Source organism: Epinephelus fuscoguttatus, linkage group LG17 (genome assembly GCF_011397635.1).
Source record: "Epinephelus fuscoguttatus linkage group LG17, E.fuscoguttatus.final_Chr_v1".
Classification (NCBI taxonomy): domain Eukaryota; kingdom Metazoa; phylum Chordata; class Actinopteri; order Perciformes; family Serranidae; genus Epinephelus; species Epinephelus fuscoguttatus.
In genome coordinates, this window is record NC_064768.1 from 20,842,079 (window position 1) to 20,861,147 (window position 19,069).

At 39.8% G+C, this 19,069-nt stretch overlaps 2 protein-coding genes across 8 annotated transcripts in view; one reads left to right on the plus strand and one right to left on the minus strand.

The window, feature by feature from the left end:
- akap9 (A kinase (PRKA) anchor protein 9) overlaps window positions 1-8,850 on the minus strand; it is an 85,778-nt gene extending 76,928 nt beyond the window's left edge. For all 6 annotated transcript variants that reach the window (XM_049601684.1, XM_049601683.1, XM_049601685.1 and 3 more), the window contains exon 1: window positions 8,631-8,850. In XM_049601684.1, coding sequence (XP_049457641.1) covers window positions 8,631-8,678 — 48 coding nt within the window. In that variant the 5' untranslated portion in view covers window positions 8,679-8,850. The remainder of the gene's footprint in view (window positions 1-8,630) is intronic.
- Window positions 8,851-15,454: 6,604 nt separating this feature from the next.
- Window positions 15,455-19,059, plus strand: LOC125904663 (transcription termination factor 1, mitochondrial). Of its 2 annotated transcripts, none has more exons than XM_049602233.1 (2): window positions 15,455-16,229; window positions 17,235-19,059. In XM_049602233.1, exon 2 carries the CDS (start codon window positions 17,284-17,286, stop codon window positions 18,442-18,444), a length of 1,161 nt encoding a protein of 386 aa, XP_049458190.1. In that variant the 5' UTR covers window positions 15,455-16,229; window positions 17,235-17,283; the 3' UTR covers window positions 18,445-19,059. The 2 variants fall into 2 exon arrangements, with proteins under 2 accessions (XP_049458190.1, XP_049458189.1); XM_049602232.1 differs by having other exon boundaries at window positions 15,456-16,237; window positions 17,235-19,058.
- The last annotated feature ends 10 nt before the right edge of the window (window positions 19,060-19,069 follow it).

A 19,069-nucleotide genomic window follows, 5' to 3' on the forward strand; every position in this document is an offset into this window, starting at 1 on the left:
CATTTTCAAAATGTTATTCTTTGCTTTATTGAGCACCACACATCTTTTTGTGTTTGAATTGTGAATATTCATGGATCTATGACTGAAATAACTTTCTGTGGTTGTGAGAGCCTTACTCCACGTCATATCAATGTGAGAAACTGGAGCACTTGTGCTAATTTACATACCTTTTTTTAGATTAAGACTTAATATAAATCTTCCCTCATCTTCACAACAGCATCATGATGCTTGGTCTGTCTCAACCCTGGACAATTTGCCAGACTATTACAAGGCTGACACATGGAGACGAATAACCACGCTCACATTCACACTGAACACCTACCAAATTTAGCATCAACAACTGACCTCACTTGCATGTTTTTGCCCGGGTTCGGACCCTAAACCCTCTTGCTGTGAGGTGACAGCAACACAGACTACACAACACAATAACCTTCATTCTCCCTCTCCTTCTTTGACACACATATAGACCAATTTTATACTGTAAACAAAAGCAGTAGGAGTATTTTACATTAATCATCCCCATGGAAATGATGACACTAATTACACAGCCTGGTCAGTACTACTACTGATGTGTATTATGTATGAGCAAGCGGTGACAGCAAATAGACGGCAGAGTCAGCTGAGCAGGGCAGACAGCAGGGGCTGCAGGTGTCACAGCACAGGTGTTGAATGGATTGCTGTAGATATAGACAGACTGTTGCCAAGGACACCGAGCTAATGCAAGCTCACCTGTCAAGGAAATGTACCCTATGACAGAAAACATAACCCTAAATGCAAATTATCATATAGGTTTGGCATTATTGTTTGAGAACAATACCAGTATTTTTGTTTCGTTCTTTGGGGTTCTGACATTAGACAGTACTGTACTTGGCATTTTTGCTCACAAAAGAAAGAGAATAAAAAGATTACTCGATCATGAAAATACCTGCCGATTCATTTTTTTGTTGATCAAATAAAGTTACTCATTGCAGCTCTATTTGCAGCACTGATTTTAAGCACCTCTCCTACAAATCACGCTCCTGCAGCAGCCAAGTCAGCACAAAAGTAGGCACTTTTCGACACGCCTGGTTCAGTGATGCTGCACAAAAGGTTCAAGGCCGACACGACAGAGCTGAGAGTGGGCGTCGTGGTCACGTCTCCCACCTACAACACACAGCTTAAAAGCTCAAAGGGCTTCTGATGTGTGCCTCTGCACCTCCACACACGCCCCACCCCTCATCTAAATATACCCGTCTATCTGTACTTCCACAGGAGCTACATCCATTAAACACCAGGCACGAGATATGAATGAGTGCCAGTGTTACAGATGGAGAATCTGGTGATTACGACGACAGAGAGGCTCTGAAAACAACACGGCTGTCCTTTAATTCTGACTCAATCAGAGGAGCACGCTAGTAGCAGTAGTGTGCGATCTGCCAGCAGAAAGCACCCTGAGTTTTGGAGAAGTCTCGGGAAACCCGGCCTTTCGTTGAGCTGCTTATCATATCAGGCTGCCCTATTTGGCCACACAGAGCAGAGCATTGGCAGAACATATGGAGTGCTGGAGCCCGTGTAGCTGTATCACCATCTGGGAAAAGAGACTACGTAGGTGTATCACCATCTGCTGTCTGAAAACATTTACACAGGCATATTTTTTACCACAGGCTTTTTTTTTTTATCCATTTCTAGTAGTAGCTGACAAACAGCATCAACAACAACATCCAGTAAACTGTGCTGGATTTTTTTCAGATGATAAAATAAGATAAATTGCAATTATAATCTCTGTTACTGAAAGCTACAAAATCAATGTTTTGATAGTCAGGTTGAGTACTGATGTGTGTTGGTATAATGTCTTTGATTTGTTCTGATGTGTCAAAGTACTTTACTTATGTAACTTTGTGCAAACACAAAAAAAATGTGTTTTTCAGCAGGATAAGTTTCAGTTTGAGGACATTACACAAAAAACACCGCAGTAAGGTGGGTGATAACATGACTAGGGCTGCACAATTAAGTGAAATATCAAAACTGCAAGTATATGGCCTAGTGCAATATCCAAATCGCAGGAGCTACAACTTTTGGATAAAGGCTATATGTGCCACAACATACAATTATAAATGAAGCATTCTAGTACTGAATAGATGCCCTGGCCTAAAAATCATATTCCAGACGTAAGAATACATGCTTAATTGGTGCAGATTGCAACAAAAATCACACCATCATTGTTTTTGTTTTGTTTTTTCCAGTGAAAATGAAATGGAAAATTACCATTCCAACTAAAATCACGACTCACAGGACAATCATAATCTCTGGTAAAATAACGGCAACATATCGTGCGGCCCTACACATGATACATATTATGAGATGATGTAAATTTGCCTACCATAAGAGATTTTGCTATTATGTCTGAGGTGTGTATCCCTTTATAAGTTAGTCTATTAACCATCATAGGCAAAGTTGGAGTTAATCAGGATTGATTTGTGAAAAGATTTTTCATTTGTCAGGAATTTTATGGGATGACTTAGCCAAAACAAACATTATTCTGTGGTTATTTCATCCATGAACAGTTTATCAAGCGATTTACTAGAAAATGTACCATAGATATATCAATATTCACAATACAAATCAGTTACCCATTTTTACCACTTACATAGTACATTCAAGTAGGGCTGGGCAATTAATCAAATTCTATTTTCAATTACGATTTTAGCTTATAAAAAAAGATAATTGAGATAAAATTGTTTTAACATTTTTTCCTGTGTTATGAAGCCAGCACACTCCTGTCCTTTATAATGGTGCACTTTTGCCCCTCCCTATAAGTCCAAACTGACTCTCAGCCAGGCTTTGGCATGTTTAGTTCACCTCCAAACAAGATGCCACAAAGAGAGCCATTGGTCAATGAGTGCTCGGGTTAAATTATCGTAATCTCAACACTGACCAAAGTAACTGTGATTGAGATTTTTGCGTAATCGAGCAGCCCTACATGCAAGACTACCCTCTAGACAACTACCACCTTGTTCTGCAGGCTTTAACTACAAGTCACCTGTAAATCATCATCACAGCAATGGTTGCACCTAGAAGTGCAAAAATCAATACATGAGGAAACATTATCTAAACAGAAAAAATACATATGACTGCTTTGTGTGATGCATGACGAAACACAAGGAACGCAGCTGACCAATAACTACAGCTTCTTTCAGAAGAGTATAACGTCCCTGCCCCAAGGGAAAAAAAAAAAACCATGCTGAATGTACAAGTTTGTTTAAAACCCTTTGCCACATATTAAGAAGGATTATATGTGATGTTTAATGTACAGTTTACATGTATCATTTACAAAAGAGTTTGCTCAATGTCTTTGAGACACACACTGCTAAAAAAATACCAAAGCAACACTGAAATACAGCAGTGCAGGGTGGGGGGGGGGGGCTCACAGCCTCCGATGTCATGTGTCAATGAGACTGCCAGGCAGCAACATTGTGAGTCAACAGCCAGCTGCTGGAGGGCAAAAATCCTGCGCTTCATGCACACATTCCAGTTAGCAACAAAAGCTGATCGCCCTGAAAACAAAGCAACAGCAACTGAAGCCACCTCTGCCCCACCTGCTTCATCATAACGAGTGCAGCGGGTGGAGCTTCGTCGTGAAACGTTCAAACACAGAGGCTGGAACTGACTATAATTTGTGTGAGTATGCATCTTACAGAGCTATAAACCTCTGATGAACTCTTAACTACTCCTGCCCTGCTCCTGATTCGCTTCACACAGCAAAGACTGCTCTCAGTGCCAAGCACAAAGTCATTACAGAGGTTTATTCTGATTCTCAGCAGGCACGTATTATCAGTGAACAATTAAAAATTTGGTTCTGCGGACCAACAAGTCACTCTCAAGTGATACTTATTTTTCCCTGCTCTACGTGCCTTTGCATTCAACAAATCTAAGCCGTCATCAAAGTCAAGCATCCTTATAATCTCAATTTAGAATGACACGCTCATGCAGCATCATCCTCCTAATGACAACTGCTACATCCTCCCTCACTCCAAAAAAAAAAAACAAAAAACAAAAAACACAGTGGGCAGCAAGCAAAAGGAAAATGGCTGCTACTCCAATGACGCACAAAAATATTGACATAGGTCACAATGACATGCGTGCAATGTCCTGCGTTTGAAACTAGCCTATAGGACTATTGTTGCATGTCCTCACCGTATTCTCCTGAGAAATCAGTGTTGGGCTTTTTTGGTCCTTATACACCAAAACATCTTGGTGTTGTTTTCTGTAGTTCGTTCAAGGCATAGTTCATATGGAAGACACTCGTGACTTAACACTTCCAGGATTTTTATTTGGTGCAAAAAAAGATTGTTATAAACACTGTAGTGCGTGACCAAACAACTCGAACTGAGAGACTGCAACACTACAAAAAGCAGTCTGGTGTGAATACGTCCCAACATATATCACACTAAAGCTGTGATGAATTATTTCAGGCGCAGAGATACTTGCTCCTAACTGAAGACCTTTCGTCTCATTCTGACAGCGAAACCAGCAAGCTTCTGGAACTTTTCTGCAAGATGCTTCAAGTGACAAAACATTTTATACATTTCAAAAGAGGGGCAAAGACTCTCTTCAGTCTTCACAAAAGTTTCCAGACCTGCACAGAAAGTTAGGTTCAGTCATCTTCCTCCAAGTTGTAGCTAATTAAAACTGGACAGCTGCTACACTATCACATTCAATTAATCACCTGGCAATCCCTTCTCAAGCTGTACAGCATGACATTACACACACTTCAAAGGCATTCAATGCTACACATTCAAACATACAGTGATGAGAAAGACTGCAGCCAAAAAGTAAAACCCTCCAGTGTCAATTAAGACAATTAATAAGCTGAATAAGCCATGGTGGTCAAAGTCTATTCATCATATAGAGCTGAACGGGGCACGTACATGATTAGTCACATAAAGGATTAACCATTCAGGCCTTGGCTAAGTAGATCAACTTGTACCTTTGCTGTCCTCAAATCCTCCAATGCTGCCTGACAGTGACACTGACCTTTAGGCTATTTGAGCACCAAGGCAACCTACTTGCAATTGTCTCACTATTAAACTTGCTGTGTCATACATGGTTTGGCAAATGGTTGCTCTAATTTGGACTGCTGCTATAAAAACTTTTTTTGGAAGCCAATATATTGTTTTTTTGGTTAGGAAATAATGACCATAGCCAGATTTTTATGCAAATGTAGCACACATTTTAACAGGGTTTTTAGAAAATCTGCAAAAGAAGATGTTGGTTCATGGAGATAAACAGCTGGTGGAGCATATTCTCCAGTCAGTTTCATTAGACCACTGCAGAAGAAGAGGACACAACGAAACGAGGTCATTAAAAGAGCCATAATATACCCATATTGGAGATATTGTTTATATGTTTATTTCATGTATCAATGTGAGGAAGGGTCCAGTCTCCTCACTGCTCCACATAGAGCTGATGTTTTTGTCTCTTCAGTGAACATTTAAGTCACATGCTTCATGTGCATTATCAATTCACCAAGTTGGTTTCCATTGCGCTTTCTGGCATTTTACTTTTGTTCATGCACCAACTTTTGCACCTCCCCTGATCGTAAAAACTTTTTTGCAATATTTTGAGGGGTTTTCTTTCCCAAATTATCAGTGTCTACACTCAGACTTTTTTATGCACAAATTGAACATGAGCATAAAAACAGGGGGATGGAAAAACACATGTATATCTTTTTAGCATCACAGTCACAAGCAAGCAATGATATATCAATCTATGACATTGTGAATCAGATATTCACTGCCCTGATGCCTCATTTTGTGGAATGATACCAGGCTTTACAACCCGTCAGTAAAGCCCACCAATCATAATGGCAGAGGCTGGTAAAGTTACCAACATATTTTAATCAGTGACCAGCAGGCACATCAGAGAAGCAGAGTAACAAATAAGCGAGGCGTCCTTTATGAGTGATGCGTGCGTCCCATAGGCCATATTAAAAAACACTGCAGTGCCCTGCCCCTCAGCCCATCTGTATGATTCTGAAAATGCTGGAACAGCAAAAGGGCTGGCACGGTGCTCCCTGAAGTGGAATTTGAAATTTAAAAAATCCATGCTGTTCAATATACTGTGTGTGACAGACTAATGGACAGACTGAGAATGCTCTACAGACAAAAAGATATATAAAAAAATAAAAGGAAAATCAATATTATAAAGCTAATTTCATTCAGTGGCGAGGCACACCTATGACAGTAAACATTTCAACCTTTATTGGCAACAACTATTTAGATAAATGATCTCTTTTTTATGTTTCAGTTGATAAAATGTAACTGCACTGAACTACACCGTGTCACTGTGAGATGATTTTCCTTACTGAGACATCTGCAGAGTCTGGGTTTGCACCTGAAAGTGGTACGAGATAAAGCCACAGACTTCCCCACTGGTGATTGTAAAAGATACCATATCTGAGTCTGGGAGTTTCTTTGCCATTACACAAAGATCTTTCCACCATCTTGAGATTATCACCGCGATGTCTCACTCAAGCCCTCTCTGCCATGTAATTGGAGAACTGAGCTTCAAGTCTTGCACGAGTAACTCCATTATGCCGGTAATGCACTTGTCAATATGGTGCCACACAGCTAAAAGTGAAAGCAACAATGCATCTGCCGCTAATGGCTTGGAACAATAGCCTGGCAACACCAGCCCACAATTAACACTTCTACTCATTGTCTGATATGACTCAACAGGCACTTGCTCGGGATGGACGTCATTCCAAGCAGTCTGTACAATAGAGGATCGACAGTTCTCCTTTCACTCAGACATGCTACCTGATTCAAGAAACACACTGTGAAGTCACTATCAGTTGTCTCTGCTTCTGATTTTCAAACTGGCAAATCACAGCGGCTGTCCTGATAATGTCGTACTTCCTCTGAACTATTGGCAAAATCTATTTGAGGCAGCCACACAGGTGCAAACTATGTATTTACTTTATATCTAAAACACCTATCAAAAATGTTTCCCTTAAGGGTTGGAGGTCTAGACAAACACTAGGTCATGTCATCATCTGAGCGCTCCCCATACTTCGCTGACCGACTCTGACACAACTCAGCTTGGACTCAATTTAAGCTTGCAAAATCCAGTCTGACTTTGGGAGGCTATTAGAACAAATAAAAATGTCCTAGATATCCTCACTGCAGTGCTTACTATTATAAATGTGTTATTCAGTGAAATATCTTGTGAAGTTTCTCCCCTGCATGTGAGGACATGGTGACAGGGTACTGTGTGGAAAGAAAAACAGCAACCCCCTCCTGCAGCACAGAGAGGCCTTTTATAAACCGAAAAAATGCCAAAGCCATAACCACGGAGATGGTCTTTCTCGTGGTCTCTCCCGCTGTGATAACCTAAAAGCCATTTCACCAGCTGCAGTGTGAAACCTGTAACCGAAAGAGACACCAAACAGCATAGATGTTTCTCTGCAGAGCGAGCGTGGAAAGCACTCAGAGTGTTGCACTGTTTCAAGTCTGCCCAACAGAAATCATTCTTATTCTTAATGCTAACTTTTTGTAAATGTATGGGGTTTATGGAGAATCACAGCTGGACAAAAACTGCAATAATAGTGAGTGACATGTGAGTGATAGTGATGAAAAACTATTTGTGACTGTTGTGCTGAGATGAGACCATCAAGGTTGACTAAATCACTATCACTAAATAGTTGCACTCATAGACGACATTTTTTGTATTTAATTCCTCTCTGTGTTGCACATATGCTCCAATTAGCCACGTTATTTACATATGATACCTAGCCTACATTATCCATTTTATGCCCGTTCGGACCATTACATCTCATTAAGATCTCCCTAACTTGTACAGAGTTCACATCCAGAATGTTTGGGCATACAATTATCAATGCCAGAGCTGCTGCAAGGTCATGCAGGACCTCACCAGTCAAAGCTAGGAGCAGTGAGTCAGCATAGCTCATTCAGGGCAATTTATCATTTACATCATTGCAATTTATAATATAAAATGCAAATTTTGTGCTTTAAGTATAGAAGATGGCATGGGCATCAATCCAGGTCTACAGGGCAAAATTAAATGCAGCATTTTCTTGTTAGAGCAACATTGTTTTACATCAGTTGCTGGACGGGTGGGGGGTTGTCCTGACCTAGATGTTGATGCTGGTGATTGATAAAGCCAATGTAGCACACACGTTTGGCATGTGGGGTAGTGTTTGCTCTAGCTAGTGGGGATATGTCCTGTAAATCCTGTTACACCAGCCTGTCAGCCTCACTTCAGGTGGCGTTTATAAGCCTTTGATAACGATGTGACGGCTTGACTTTCGGGTGATTAAGTAAGCAATGCCTGGACACTTTTTTACACGCCAGTTTCATAGAGTAAAATGAAACATAGCGGGGTTTGACATGCAGCATGACAAAGGAGTCTGGGGCTAGCAGTGGCTACGCTAACACCCCGGCTGTGGGAGCAGGGCGCATGTTTTCTGGGACTGACAGCTGAGGGGGGGATAAGAAGGGGAGGGGGGACCGAAAAACAGCTGACAGACTCGGCCGTGAGAAAATAAGTTGACCACAACATTACGGTACTACTTTACAGCAGAGACAGCAGTGTTAGTGAGTTATGCTAATACCAAAAACTGAGAATCCTACCTTTGCTTTGCCGGCCTCCAGCTTCTTTTGCCTCTCCTCGTCTTCCATCACCGCGGTCCCTGTGGCTGAAACAAGAGGGAAACTGCTTCATGCGAAATATCAGCGAGACAAATCTAAAAACTAACGGTTAAATATATCTGTCGTTGAGCTCCCGGCGCGCTGCCAGTAGCAGTTACTAGCTGCTGTCTCCTTGTTGGTAGTCCGCCGCCATGTTTTCCACGTAAACATGAGACCCAACTATGATGACGTCGGGTAGGTGCCTTCGTTGCCACGCCCCCTAGCATTCCGCTAGTGTTGCCTTCACGAGCTGTCACAAATGTCGTAAATACTTTAAATAACAATCTTTACCACTTAGCACTACAGTTTTGAGCAGTGGTAGGAGAGATAGTTCGAGATTTTACCTATGTAAAAGTAGTAATAATAAAACATGAAAGTACTCGATTACAAGCAAAAGCCCTGCATTTATTTTTTTACTCAAGTAAAAGTACGTATATATTACCAACACAATGTACTTAAAGTATCAAAAGTAAAAGTATGTATCAGTGTTCAGAGGGTTAGGTGGAATCAGGTCATTGAGACATCAGGTAAAATGGGACGAATAAGGTTTTGCACCTTGGGATCGCTCTTTATTAGCAGCCAATCATCACATGTTATTGCACTACTGCAACAAATGTGCTTTACATTGAACAATCAGTTCAGTGGGCCTGAGTATGGGCAGAGCAAAGATACAATAAAACACGGGTCCCAGATCTTCCAATGTAAGCCAGTGGCATGTTGATTTTTTTTTTTTTTTTTTTCATTTTCATGATAAGAGCACTGCAGCTAAAACATATATGTTGTGCATATAACAACAAAACTGGTTGTGGGATGTTGCATTCTACTATAAGACAAAATTAAAATAAAATGGGGCATTTAACTGAAGTGAAACCAGCATATTTTAGGCTACCAGGCGCCATAAATTCATGACTTGCTCCATTTTAGTGCCACACTGTAATATCAGGCAACATAATTTATTTATTTTTTTGTATTTTTGTCTCTTAAAAATATTAAAGATGATGCAGTGAGTCCATGTCAGCCACAAAGATCCAGAATTAGCTACACACGTGCAAGCACCCACACACTTTCATTGTAAACAATATGGCACCTAATATACAGGCAGCAAAATAACAGGGAAAACATGGCAGAAAAGTTGGACAGTCTTTTTAAAACAAATAGCTAGGTTATATATCCAGCAAACATTTGTATGTAGGGCCCATGGGGGTAGTAAATGGGCGAAAAAATTGGCCTTATATTGGCCAGTTGCCCACATGGATGGGTTTACCCTAGTGGCCCTAGAAAAAATGACCATTTTGGGCTCACACGCACTTGGGTAAACCCACTTGTGGGCTGTCGGCCAGGGGCCAATATGGACCCTGCGGACAATCCCATAAAGGGCCCATTTTTTCATCACATTTACTATGGGCCCCACATACAAATGCTGGTTGGGATTGATGATGTAGAAAAAGAATAGCTGAACTGATAGATGAATAGATTTAACCACTGAAAAACAAACATGACTGTCCCATTTTACCTGAACATGTCATCAGTGTGAGATATTGGTTCTTTATGGGTTTGAAGTAATTCAATTGGCAACATATTTTCTTTATAGAAGTATAGCAGAGATATATAACAAGCTCTAAAAGTAGCACTTTAGGTAGTCTTTAGAGTCGTAGGTGGTTTTGCCAAAAATGTCCAAAATGACCTGCTTCACCTTATATTTGACACATATAACTGGAATACTAGGCCTGTTACTGATGCATCAACATATAAGCTGCATATTAATGTAGTCAGGGAGAGGTTAATTTAACCACTTGATATAGCTACTGTTTACAACAAACCAATAGAGAACAGCATATGATTTTGTATGTAAAATCTCAACTTATAAAGTAACTGTAGCTGACAAATATGTAGTGGATAAATAAGTAATTCACAGCATAAAACAATATATCTCTCTGGAGTATAAAGTGGAGTCAAATAGAAGTAAGCCTACATGTACCTCAACATGTTATTCAAGTATAGATACCAACTTGAAGTAAATGTATGTATTTACTTTCGTCTCCCATGATCTCTGATGTTTGCAGGAAAATCTGAATTTGTAGAGCCACTACAGACACAACAGAATCCTTAAATGCATCAATGCAGCTTATTTGGTGATAATCATTGATGATATAATAAACATATCTGATGATATGCACATTGTCATAAATTCCACTGTTTAAAATTCAGTCTGAATCCTGCTTAAAACGTCTGCTCAGTTTCTATGGTAACGCGAGGAAAGGTTGCCAGAGCTGTCCCAGTTGAGAGGTTTCTTTTTTAACACCAGATATTTTCATCTCAAAGCAGTGTTTTTTTTTTCCTAATAAAGACTTTGGCCACCAACTCACATTTTACAGCACAGCACTTGATTGGGCTATTCTAAGCACATCTTAGACAACAGTGACATACAGCTTACTCATTTGAAAAGGAAACATTTGAGCTTCCTTGGCTGAATAGGACAGCAGGTAACATGAGAGACTGGCATCAGTTTCGAGGACGGATGGAGGAGATAAAGGACACGATATCCAGTATTGGTAACTTATGGACAGACTTCATGTGAAATCTATTTTAAGTCTAACAAATACATCAATATAATTTGTTATAGAACAGCATCTGTTCTGCAGACATGCAGCATACACACTACAGAAGTAATAAAATACCCTGACTGTCTGAACTGTCCTTTCATTCATTCATTCTTCTGCATGAGTTGCAACTCAGAGGTCTGGATCAAGTGATGTCCAGGTCTGTGGACAGGATTTTCATAATGCTGAGCTTGTTTTCCTTTGTCTGATTCCTATTTCCCCCCTGCAGGACTGTTTAACCACCAAAAAATATTTGGAAAATTAACAGATTGTTGAACTTATTTATTTCTTTATCTATATATTTACTATTATATTTGTCATTTTCTTTGTGTGATTAAATTGTCTGTCTATTTCCACGTTGCAAGGTTTATTATTCTGGTGGAGATACTGATGAAGCTAGTGCCCCTTTTCACCCCAAAACATAGGGTTAGGGGAAAAAATTGATATAGCAGAGTATTGCAATATTTTATATGACAATATTGAATCAATACGCAAATCCTAAGTATTGATTTTTTTAAAAAAATATATTGATTATTATTATTGCAAATACAAATAAATCTTTTGGATAGCTCAGTTGCTTTTCAGTCAACTAGATGCATTTTGCTGCAATAAAAATGACTGAAGTGTGAACATTGAAAACTTAATTGTACTAGATTAAAAATGATTTTGACAAATTTTTCCTTTTTTGACATAATTTGCAATTGAAGAAAGGTTATAATTCGCAATATATCATTATCGCAACACTCAGTTTATTGTAAAACATCCATCATCATCATTAGGCCTCTGGTGATTCAAATCCCAACTAAAAACAGACAAATTTAAGATCTTGAGTCCAAACAAATATGCAGCTGTGTAATGTATGTATATTTTTGTCAAAATGTCAATGCAAGTTTTGTCCAAAAGTTGAGCTTTAGTCCTGGTGGGAACTAAACAAAGGTTAATGTTAAAACACCCTTAAATTAATCTTGTAGACCACAGTCAAAATGATTCAGAATATATTAGTTTTTCATAGAAAACCTGCAGGCTTCACATAAGTTATCAGAATGTCAAAGTTTCTCCTGCCTGCTAGAAATATTTAAAACCTACCAGCAGCAGCAGGAGAGGACGCTCTGTGTCTTCGGCTGACGGGAGCTGAGCAGCTGATGGTCTGGCAGATTTTGAATTCCACCCATCGTCTTTTAGACATTCTTACCTATGTGGTCCCACCTGTTAACACTTGCTGTGTGTGCAACAGCGTCTACAGGAACCACAAACCGGCGTTTGAAAGTTTCTGCAGTTTCTAAATTATTGATTCACTGAAGGGGTACTGTATCAGCAGTTACCCAAGCAACTTTACCAAGTAGACCACAACAAATGGATCAGGACAGAATTCCATTTAATATTAAAAACACAACAGCAGGCACAATCATGCATGAAGAAACACAGCAATTCACTTAACACTGCCAAGAGGTTCAGAGGGAAGGAAAAAATAGGCACACTGAAATTAAAATGGAATTAGCTGAGCAAAAATGAATGGGAAGATAACAATACAATACCCCTACGTTTTAAGAGAACATGGCTGATGTCAGGGAGAGCCACTCAGCCATTATTATTATTATTATTATTATTATTATTATTATTATTATTATTAGGAACATTTTACCAAAAATAATCCAGTCTAATCAGAATAAAGACACCATAGATGTAGTGAGCAAATAAAAGAAACACTGAACTGTATCAAATTGAATCAGCATCCATCTTAAATACTTTTCACAAAGAAAAGAGGTATAAACAGTCACACTAAAGACAATTACACCATAAGCTAATGCAGAAAAAGCAGAAATTGGTACATAAAACTCACCAGAATGCAGGAGATTAAGTGTTTGATGCTCAATTTTTTCTGGCATTGGACCCCTGAACCCCTGGTTTCATGGGTCCCCCTATGAGTTGAAACTAAACCTATGCCCTTAGATACAGCCCTGCAGTATTCTATTTCTTTTGCATTGCATTGCTCAAGTGTCATGCTATTTTGACATGACATGCCAATAAAAACAAATTAACTAACAGTATCAGACTGCAATGGGTTGGGTGCACGTAATAAACTAGCAGCTGAGTGTAAGTTGTGGCCATGCAGGCACCAGTAGGCCGCTATAATGTGCAACATATATAACAAGTATGAACTGAGTGTGGGATGAAATTAAGCCTTCCTTCTTATGTCTTCCATTTGCCTCATATTTTTTCTTAGCACTGAAAGAAGGCTGGAATAGGAATAATCACAGGCCATGAGGGTTACTCGCTATCGCATCAATATGCAAATACAGGGACAAGTGCTGGGTACAAGTGGAACTGTGTGTGTTGTAATGAATAATACACTGTGCCCTGTTATTGACTGAGAAAAAAAAATAATAAAAATGGAGACCATGTCATGGAGGAAACACTTTTGGCTAAAACACCACGCTCACTCCAGTCTCACAGTGGCAGGATGAAAACTAGTTTGCATAATGAAGATATCACTGTGCTGCGTTAAAATATTCATAAGTGGTGGGACTCATCAGTAAAGAGAGGCAATGGGTCAGTGGGCATTTCAGTGCTGAGCTGTGAGCCACCACACATGGCAAACGCTCTCTTGTACCTCAGGGGTATACAAGAGTGTCAACTGTATGTCTGGTGCCCATTAAGTATTAATGCCTGTATCTTTCATTAAATATTCTACTCCACAACATATTTTTATGATTATACTGAAAACACTGAGCTTGCCAGGAATCATGACATAGCTGTGAATGGAATGGAAAATCACACTGCTCTCTTTGCACGGCTTTGTAAGAGACTGAATACTTATTTAGCATGTACGGTCTGCGCATAATAGTAATACAAATACTCAGGGTCATCTCCACTGAGAACACAGGGGCAAGATTTAGAAAGCTGACTCAAGTGTTTAAGATGAATTTTTTTTTTCATTTTGGGCACTGTTATGAGATCACATTGAACATTTATACCATAAATTGTGCAGATAGAAAGTACAGAAAATGTTTTTGAAAACTTAAATAAGTTAATAAAATAAGGGACATAATAAAATCATCATAAAATACAAAATCCTGCTTATGGCCCTGCCACCATTACTGGGCTGTACTCCTCACAGTACTTGCTTAATGGAAATTATAATATTGTTACCAGTGTGAAAAGTCTTCTTTCGAATAATGTGTGATCATATCTTTAATTTATGGTTACTTTAAAATATGAGTGGATCCTTTGACAGGTAAAAGACACTACGTAATTTGCTTCCATCTAGTGGTTAAAACTGAGCAGAGAATTCATTTTAACTCCCAAACGCTAGATGGCACTATTTTCCATAGACATATATACACGTGTATACGTGTATATATGTCTTTTCTATTTTCCCCTCATACAACACACCTCGCGAGAGTTTCTTCAGTTTAACGTTTCCGCTTTGATTTGGGACTGAGGACCTTGACTATGGGTGTTTTATTTATGGTGCGGCTTCAAAAACAGTGTTAGCCAGGCTGGAAGTAATTCAGGCAAAGGCCTTGAGGCTCTGCTGTGGAGCTTTTAGAACCTCCTCAATCCCTGCTTTGCTTGTTGAAATGGGAGAAATGCCCTTATGGCTAAGGCGCTTTAAATTAGGATTACAGTACTGGGTAAAAATTTCTGGGAGTGCTCAAACTTTCCCAGCTAGGCGTCTTCTACAAGAGTTGGAAGGAAGCAGGAAATTTAATCCCTTTATTGTTAATGTGAATCAGTGGGCTACAAAACTAAACATGGAGCATAGGGGCATAGTGGAGCACATAAACTGGTCTCCCATTCCCCCGTGGGTAATGGATGAATTAGACATCGAGCTGAGTTTTCTTCAGAAGAAAGATAAGAGAGAGATGACTACAAGTGTTCAAATGTATCTTAATTCAATCAGGGAGAGCAAGTTGATAATTTATACAGATGGATCTAGGGATCCAGATAGTAGGAGAGCTGGGTTTGGGGTCTATGTAGAGCAACTTGACTTGAAATTTAGTATTAGAATTTCTGATGAAAGCTCTGTGTTTACATCTGAACTAATGGCAATCCTTTGGGCTTTACGGTGGGTAGAGGAGACAAAGGCCAGAGGAGTTGTTATCTGCTCTGATTCTGCTGCTGCCCTGGAGGCGTTAAGGGGGGGGAAATCTCAAGCTCGATCTGATATTGTAAATGAAATCCTGAAAGTAATAATTAAAGTAAGGGTAGGCAGTGACATCTCATTTTGCTGGGTTCCTGGGCACGCTGGGATTCAGGGAAATGAACAAGTGGACAGCTTAGCCAAAGAAAGCTTGAATAAGCAAGCTGTAGTACAACTCCCCCTAGGAAGAGTGGAACTGAGAGGGATAATTAAAGAGGGCATAATAAAGGAGTGGCAGGTGGGCTGGGAGAAAGAAAGTAAGGGGAGGCATTTCTTTTCTATACAATCTCTAGTCAATAGGAAATGTCATTGTAGTTCTCCATCCCGAAGGGACTCTGTTAAACTGTGTAGATTGAGGTTGGGTCATTGTGGTTTAAACCAGTCTCTTTTTATTATAGGAAAGCACGACACAGGTCTATGTCACTGCGGGAGGCCTGAAACAGTTAAACATGTGTTCTTAGAATGCAGTCAATACAACGCTGAAAGGCAGAGACTATTTTCCCAAATGGCAGAATTAGAAGTTCAAGTTTTCTCTATTTCTTCTTTGTTTGGCCACTGTGAGAACCATCAATTGACTTCCAGAGCAGTTTTGCCGTTTCTGCATGAAACTGGACTATATAGAAGAATCTGAAGTAGATTAGAAATAACGACCAGTGGAGGGCAGTAATACGCAGTTCAGCGTCTACACTGCCGGAAATCAAGAAGAAGAAGAAGAAGAAGAAGAAGAAGGGACTGAGGACCTATGCAGAGGACTGTCTATCGTCTCAGTAGCGTGCCGGTGGCCGAGAGAAACCAAATGTATGAAAGTATGTGTTTTATTTCATTTCTAGAAGAATACTAAGGGCTGTGGTATTGATAAATTGGTGTTTAATTTCACAGGATAAACGCTGTAACAGTTTGGTTTGCCGGTGTTGTATCGACATGTGTTCCCTTGTCGAATAATGTTTCCCTTCAGTTAATGTGTAGCGCCCCCCCTCCCGGTGGTTAGGGGTAACGCTAAGGGTTTGGGTAAGGTTCAGGTAGATGGGGAAACATACTTCGACACAACACCCGGCATTTTACCTTCAGTTATATGGAGGCGAATACAGTTTCTCAACCGTAGCGTAACGTTAAAAGTAACGTTAAAGTAACGTTAACGATAAACTTATCTGAGACCTACGTCACCGATAGATTTCACGTAGATGTCAGTCGTGTTGTATGTCATAAATAAGTTAACTTTTATTAATGGTAATATACATGTTAGCTTGTAAGTATTACGTGTCCCTGCGTCAGGTGTAATGTCTCACACTTAACGTAAACTCAGAGATGATGGTTGGACAGACTAAATTCACATGGAAAAATTACACTTTATTATCTGAGTTATTATCACGAGTTATCCCGCAGATTTTGAATTTAACTTTACATACAAAATCTGATCAACAAATGAAATATGATGCGGTGTTGTTGGTAGGTAAAACTAGCCTTAATGGCCATAAACCAGTCACAACATTGAAATGCTGCAGACATGTTTGTGCATCAACACTGTGACAGGGGCCAATCTGCATTTTCAGTACTTACATTTTTGATACTTTAAGCTCAATGTACTGATGATACTTGCTGTGTGAGTGTGTGAGTACTAATTACACCACAGCAACATTAGATTATAGCGAGTGTAAATCAAAGATAGACCTCACTATTATCTGTCAGTTAGCTATTAAAAACATTATGCAGGTGAGCACTGCTATGACCAGTAGGTATGACTTGAGTTTTGCCTCTTTGACTACATCAATATTCAGCTGAATGTGTTTATTTTCCTCCTTTTAGGTCTACTTAAACTGGCAGTGATGTTACAACGTAACCCTCCTCATTGAAGATGGCAGCAGTGCCTGGAGTGTGGGCTTTCTTCAGCCTCCATCGATCAGTGATATTGCAGTGCCGCTTTCGACTCCTTCCAGTACAGTTGACATCAGTCTCCCTTCCCAGGAGTCTTTGCAGCACTACTACAAGTACAAATGAACCAGAGCCACCTGAGAACTCTGAGAATAAATCTCTCCTTCAGAACCTGAATCTCCTGGGAGTTGATGTGAAGAAGGCACATCAGCGTCAGCCTGGAGTGTTCCGTAAAGTCACCACTAATGAGCAAGGTCTCGCTCAGTTTCTGAAAAGCAAAGGGGCCAGTGGCAAAGTAATCGCTGACATCATATCCCGTTATCCCCGTGCTATCACCCGCTCAATTAATCATTTGGAACAGCGCTGGAAGCTGTGGAAAAACATCTTCAAGACTGATGAAGAAATCGTGAACATCCTAAATCGTTCACCCGAGTCTTTCTTCCGGACCAGTGATAATGAGAACTTGGAGAAAAACATAGCTTATCTGACCTCATTGGGATTAAACACCAAAGACCTCCATCGGCTGCTGACCACAGCACCACGGACATTCTCCAACAGTTTAGAGCTCAACAAGCAGATGGTGGAGCTTCTGGAAGACATCTGTGCCAAACTTGGTGGGGAGAATCCAGAGCAGTTTGCTAAAGCTGTAATATCCAGAAACCTTTACATTCTTATCCGAAGCACTAAAAGAGTCAAGACAAACATTGATGTCCTGAGAGATTCTCTTAATCTGAGTGATTCAGAACTGCTTGCTCTTCTTCAAGGCCCTGGGGCAGAAATACTGGACCTTTCCTGTGAGTACCTGAAGAAGAATTTTAACACTCTCCAGCAGAGGATGGTTTCACTTGGCTGTCGGAAAGCTGATATAAAAAACCTGATTCTCAACTATCCGATGGTCCTGTTCATTGGGCCAGACACACTGAGCTCTAAACTGGACTGTCTCCTGAAAGGTGGAGTAACAATGAAGCAGATAGTGGAAAAGCCAAAGGTTTTAGATTACAGTACACAGAACATTTTAGGGCGACTAGTGGAGCTGAAGAGAGTTGGATATGACTTCCAGAAGAGCGGCATCAACATCCTGGACAGTAGCCGAAAGCGGTTTGCTGCAAAGATTGAAAAACTTATTGCCTCACCTGATGTATGAATGCGGCTGTCTGTATTATGATGTTACATAATGTTGGGTGCTGCTTTTCTCGAACCTGGCTTCATGGTTATCATGTTTTGTTCATGTAGTAACTAGAATATGATTTCTGACTTCTTGGATGTCAATATGTCTGGTGGGGCTACAACAAACAGTTATTTCAACAATCACAATTTCCTGTTCCCCAGGGTCCATCTTCAAATGACTTGTTTGTCCAACCAGTAATCCAAAAACAAAATGTTATGAAACTTACTATCTCATAAGTCAACAAAAGCAGCAAATTCTAACAAATGAGAAGCTGGACTAGAGGAAATTTTGGCATTTTTGCTTGAGCAATAATTCATTTATCAACGCTGTTGCTGCTAAAGTTTGACTAATCAATTAATTAGTAATTACCTCAGCTCTAATATCTTGTACTTGAACTTGTGTTACTCACAGTACATTTGCAGAGACTAACTGTAAGTTAAATCTTGGAGAGCTGCTCTTGGAATTTTGGTGGAGATGCAATCTTGAAATAAAAGCGTTACATCTGATTATGTGTTTCAATCCTCATTCCAGTTGTTTTTATGTACTCATAAATATGTGGTAACTGATATGAGGTAATTCTTGGTGCAATTTTAAACCTGAA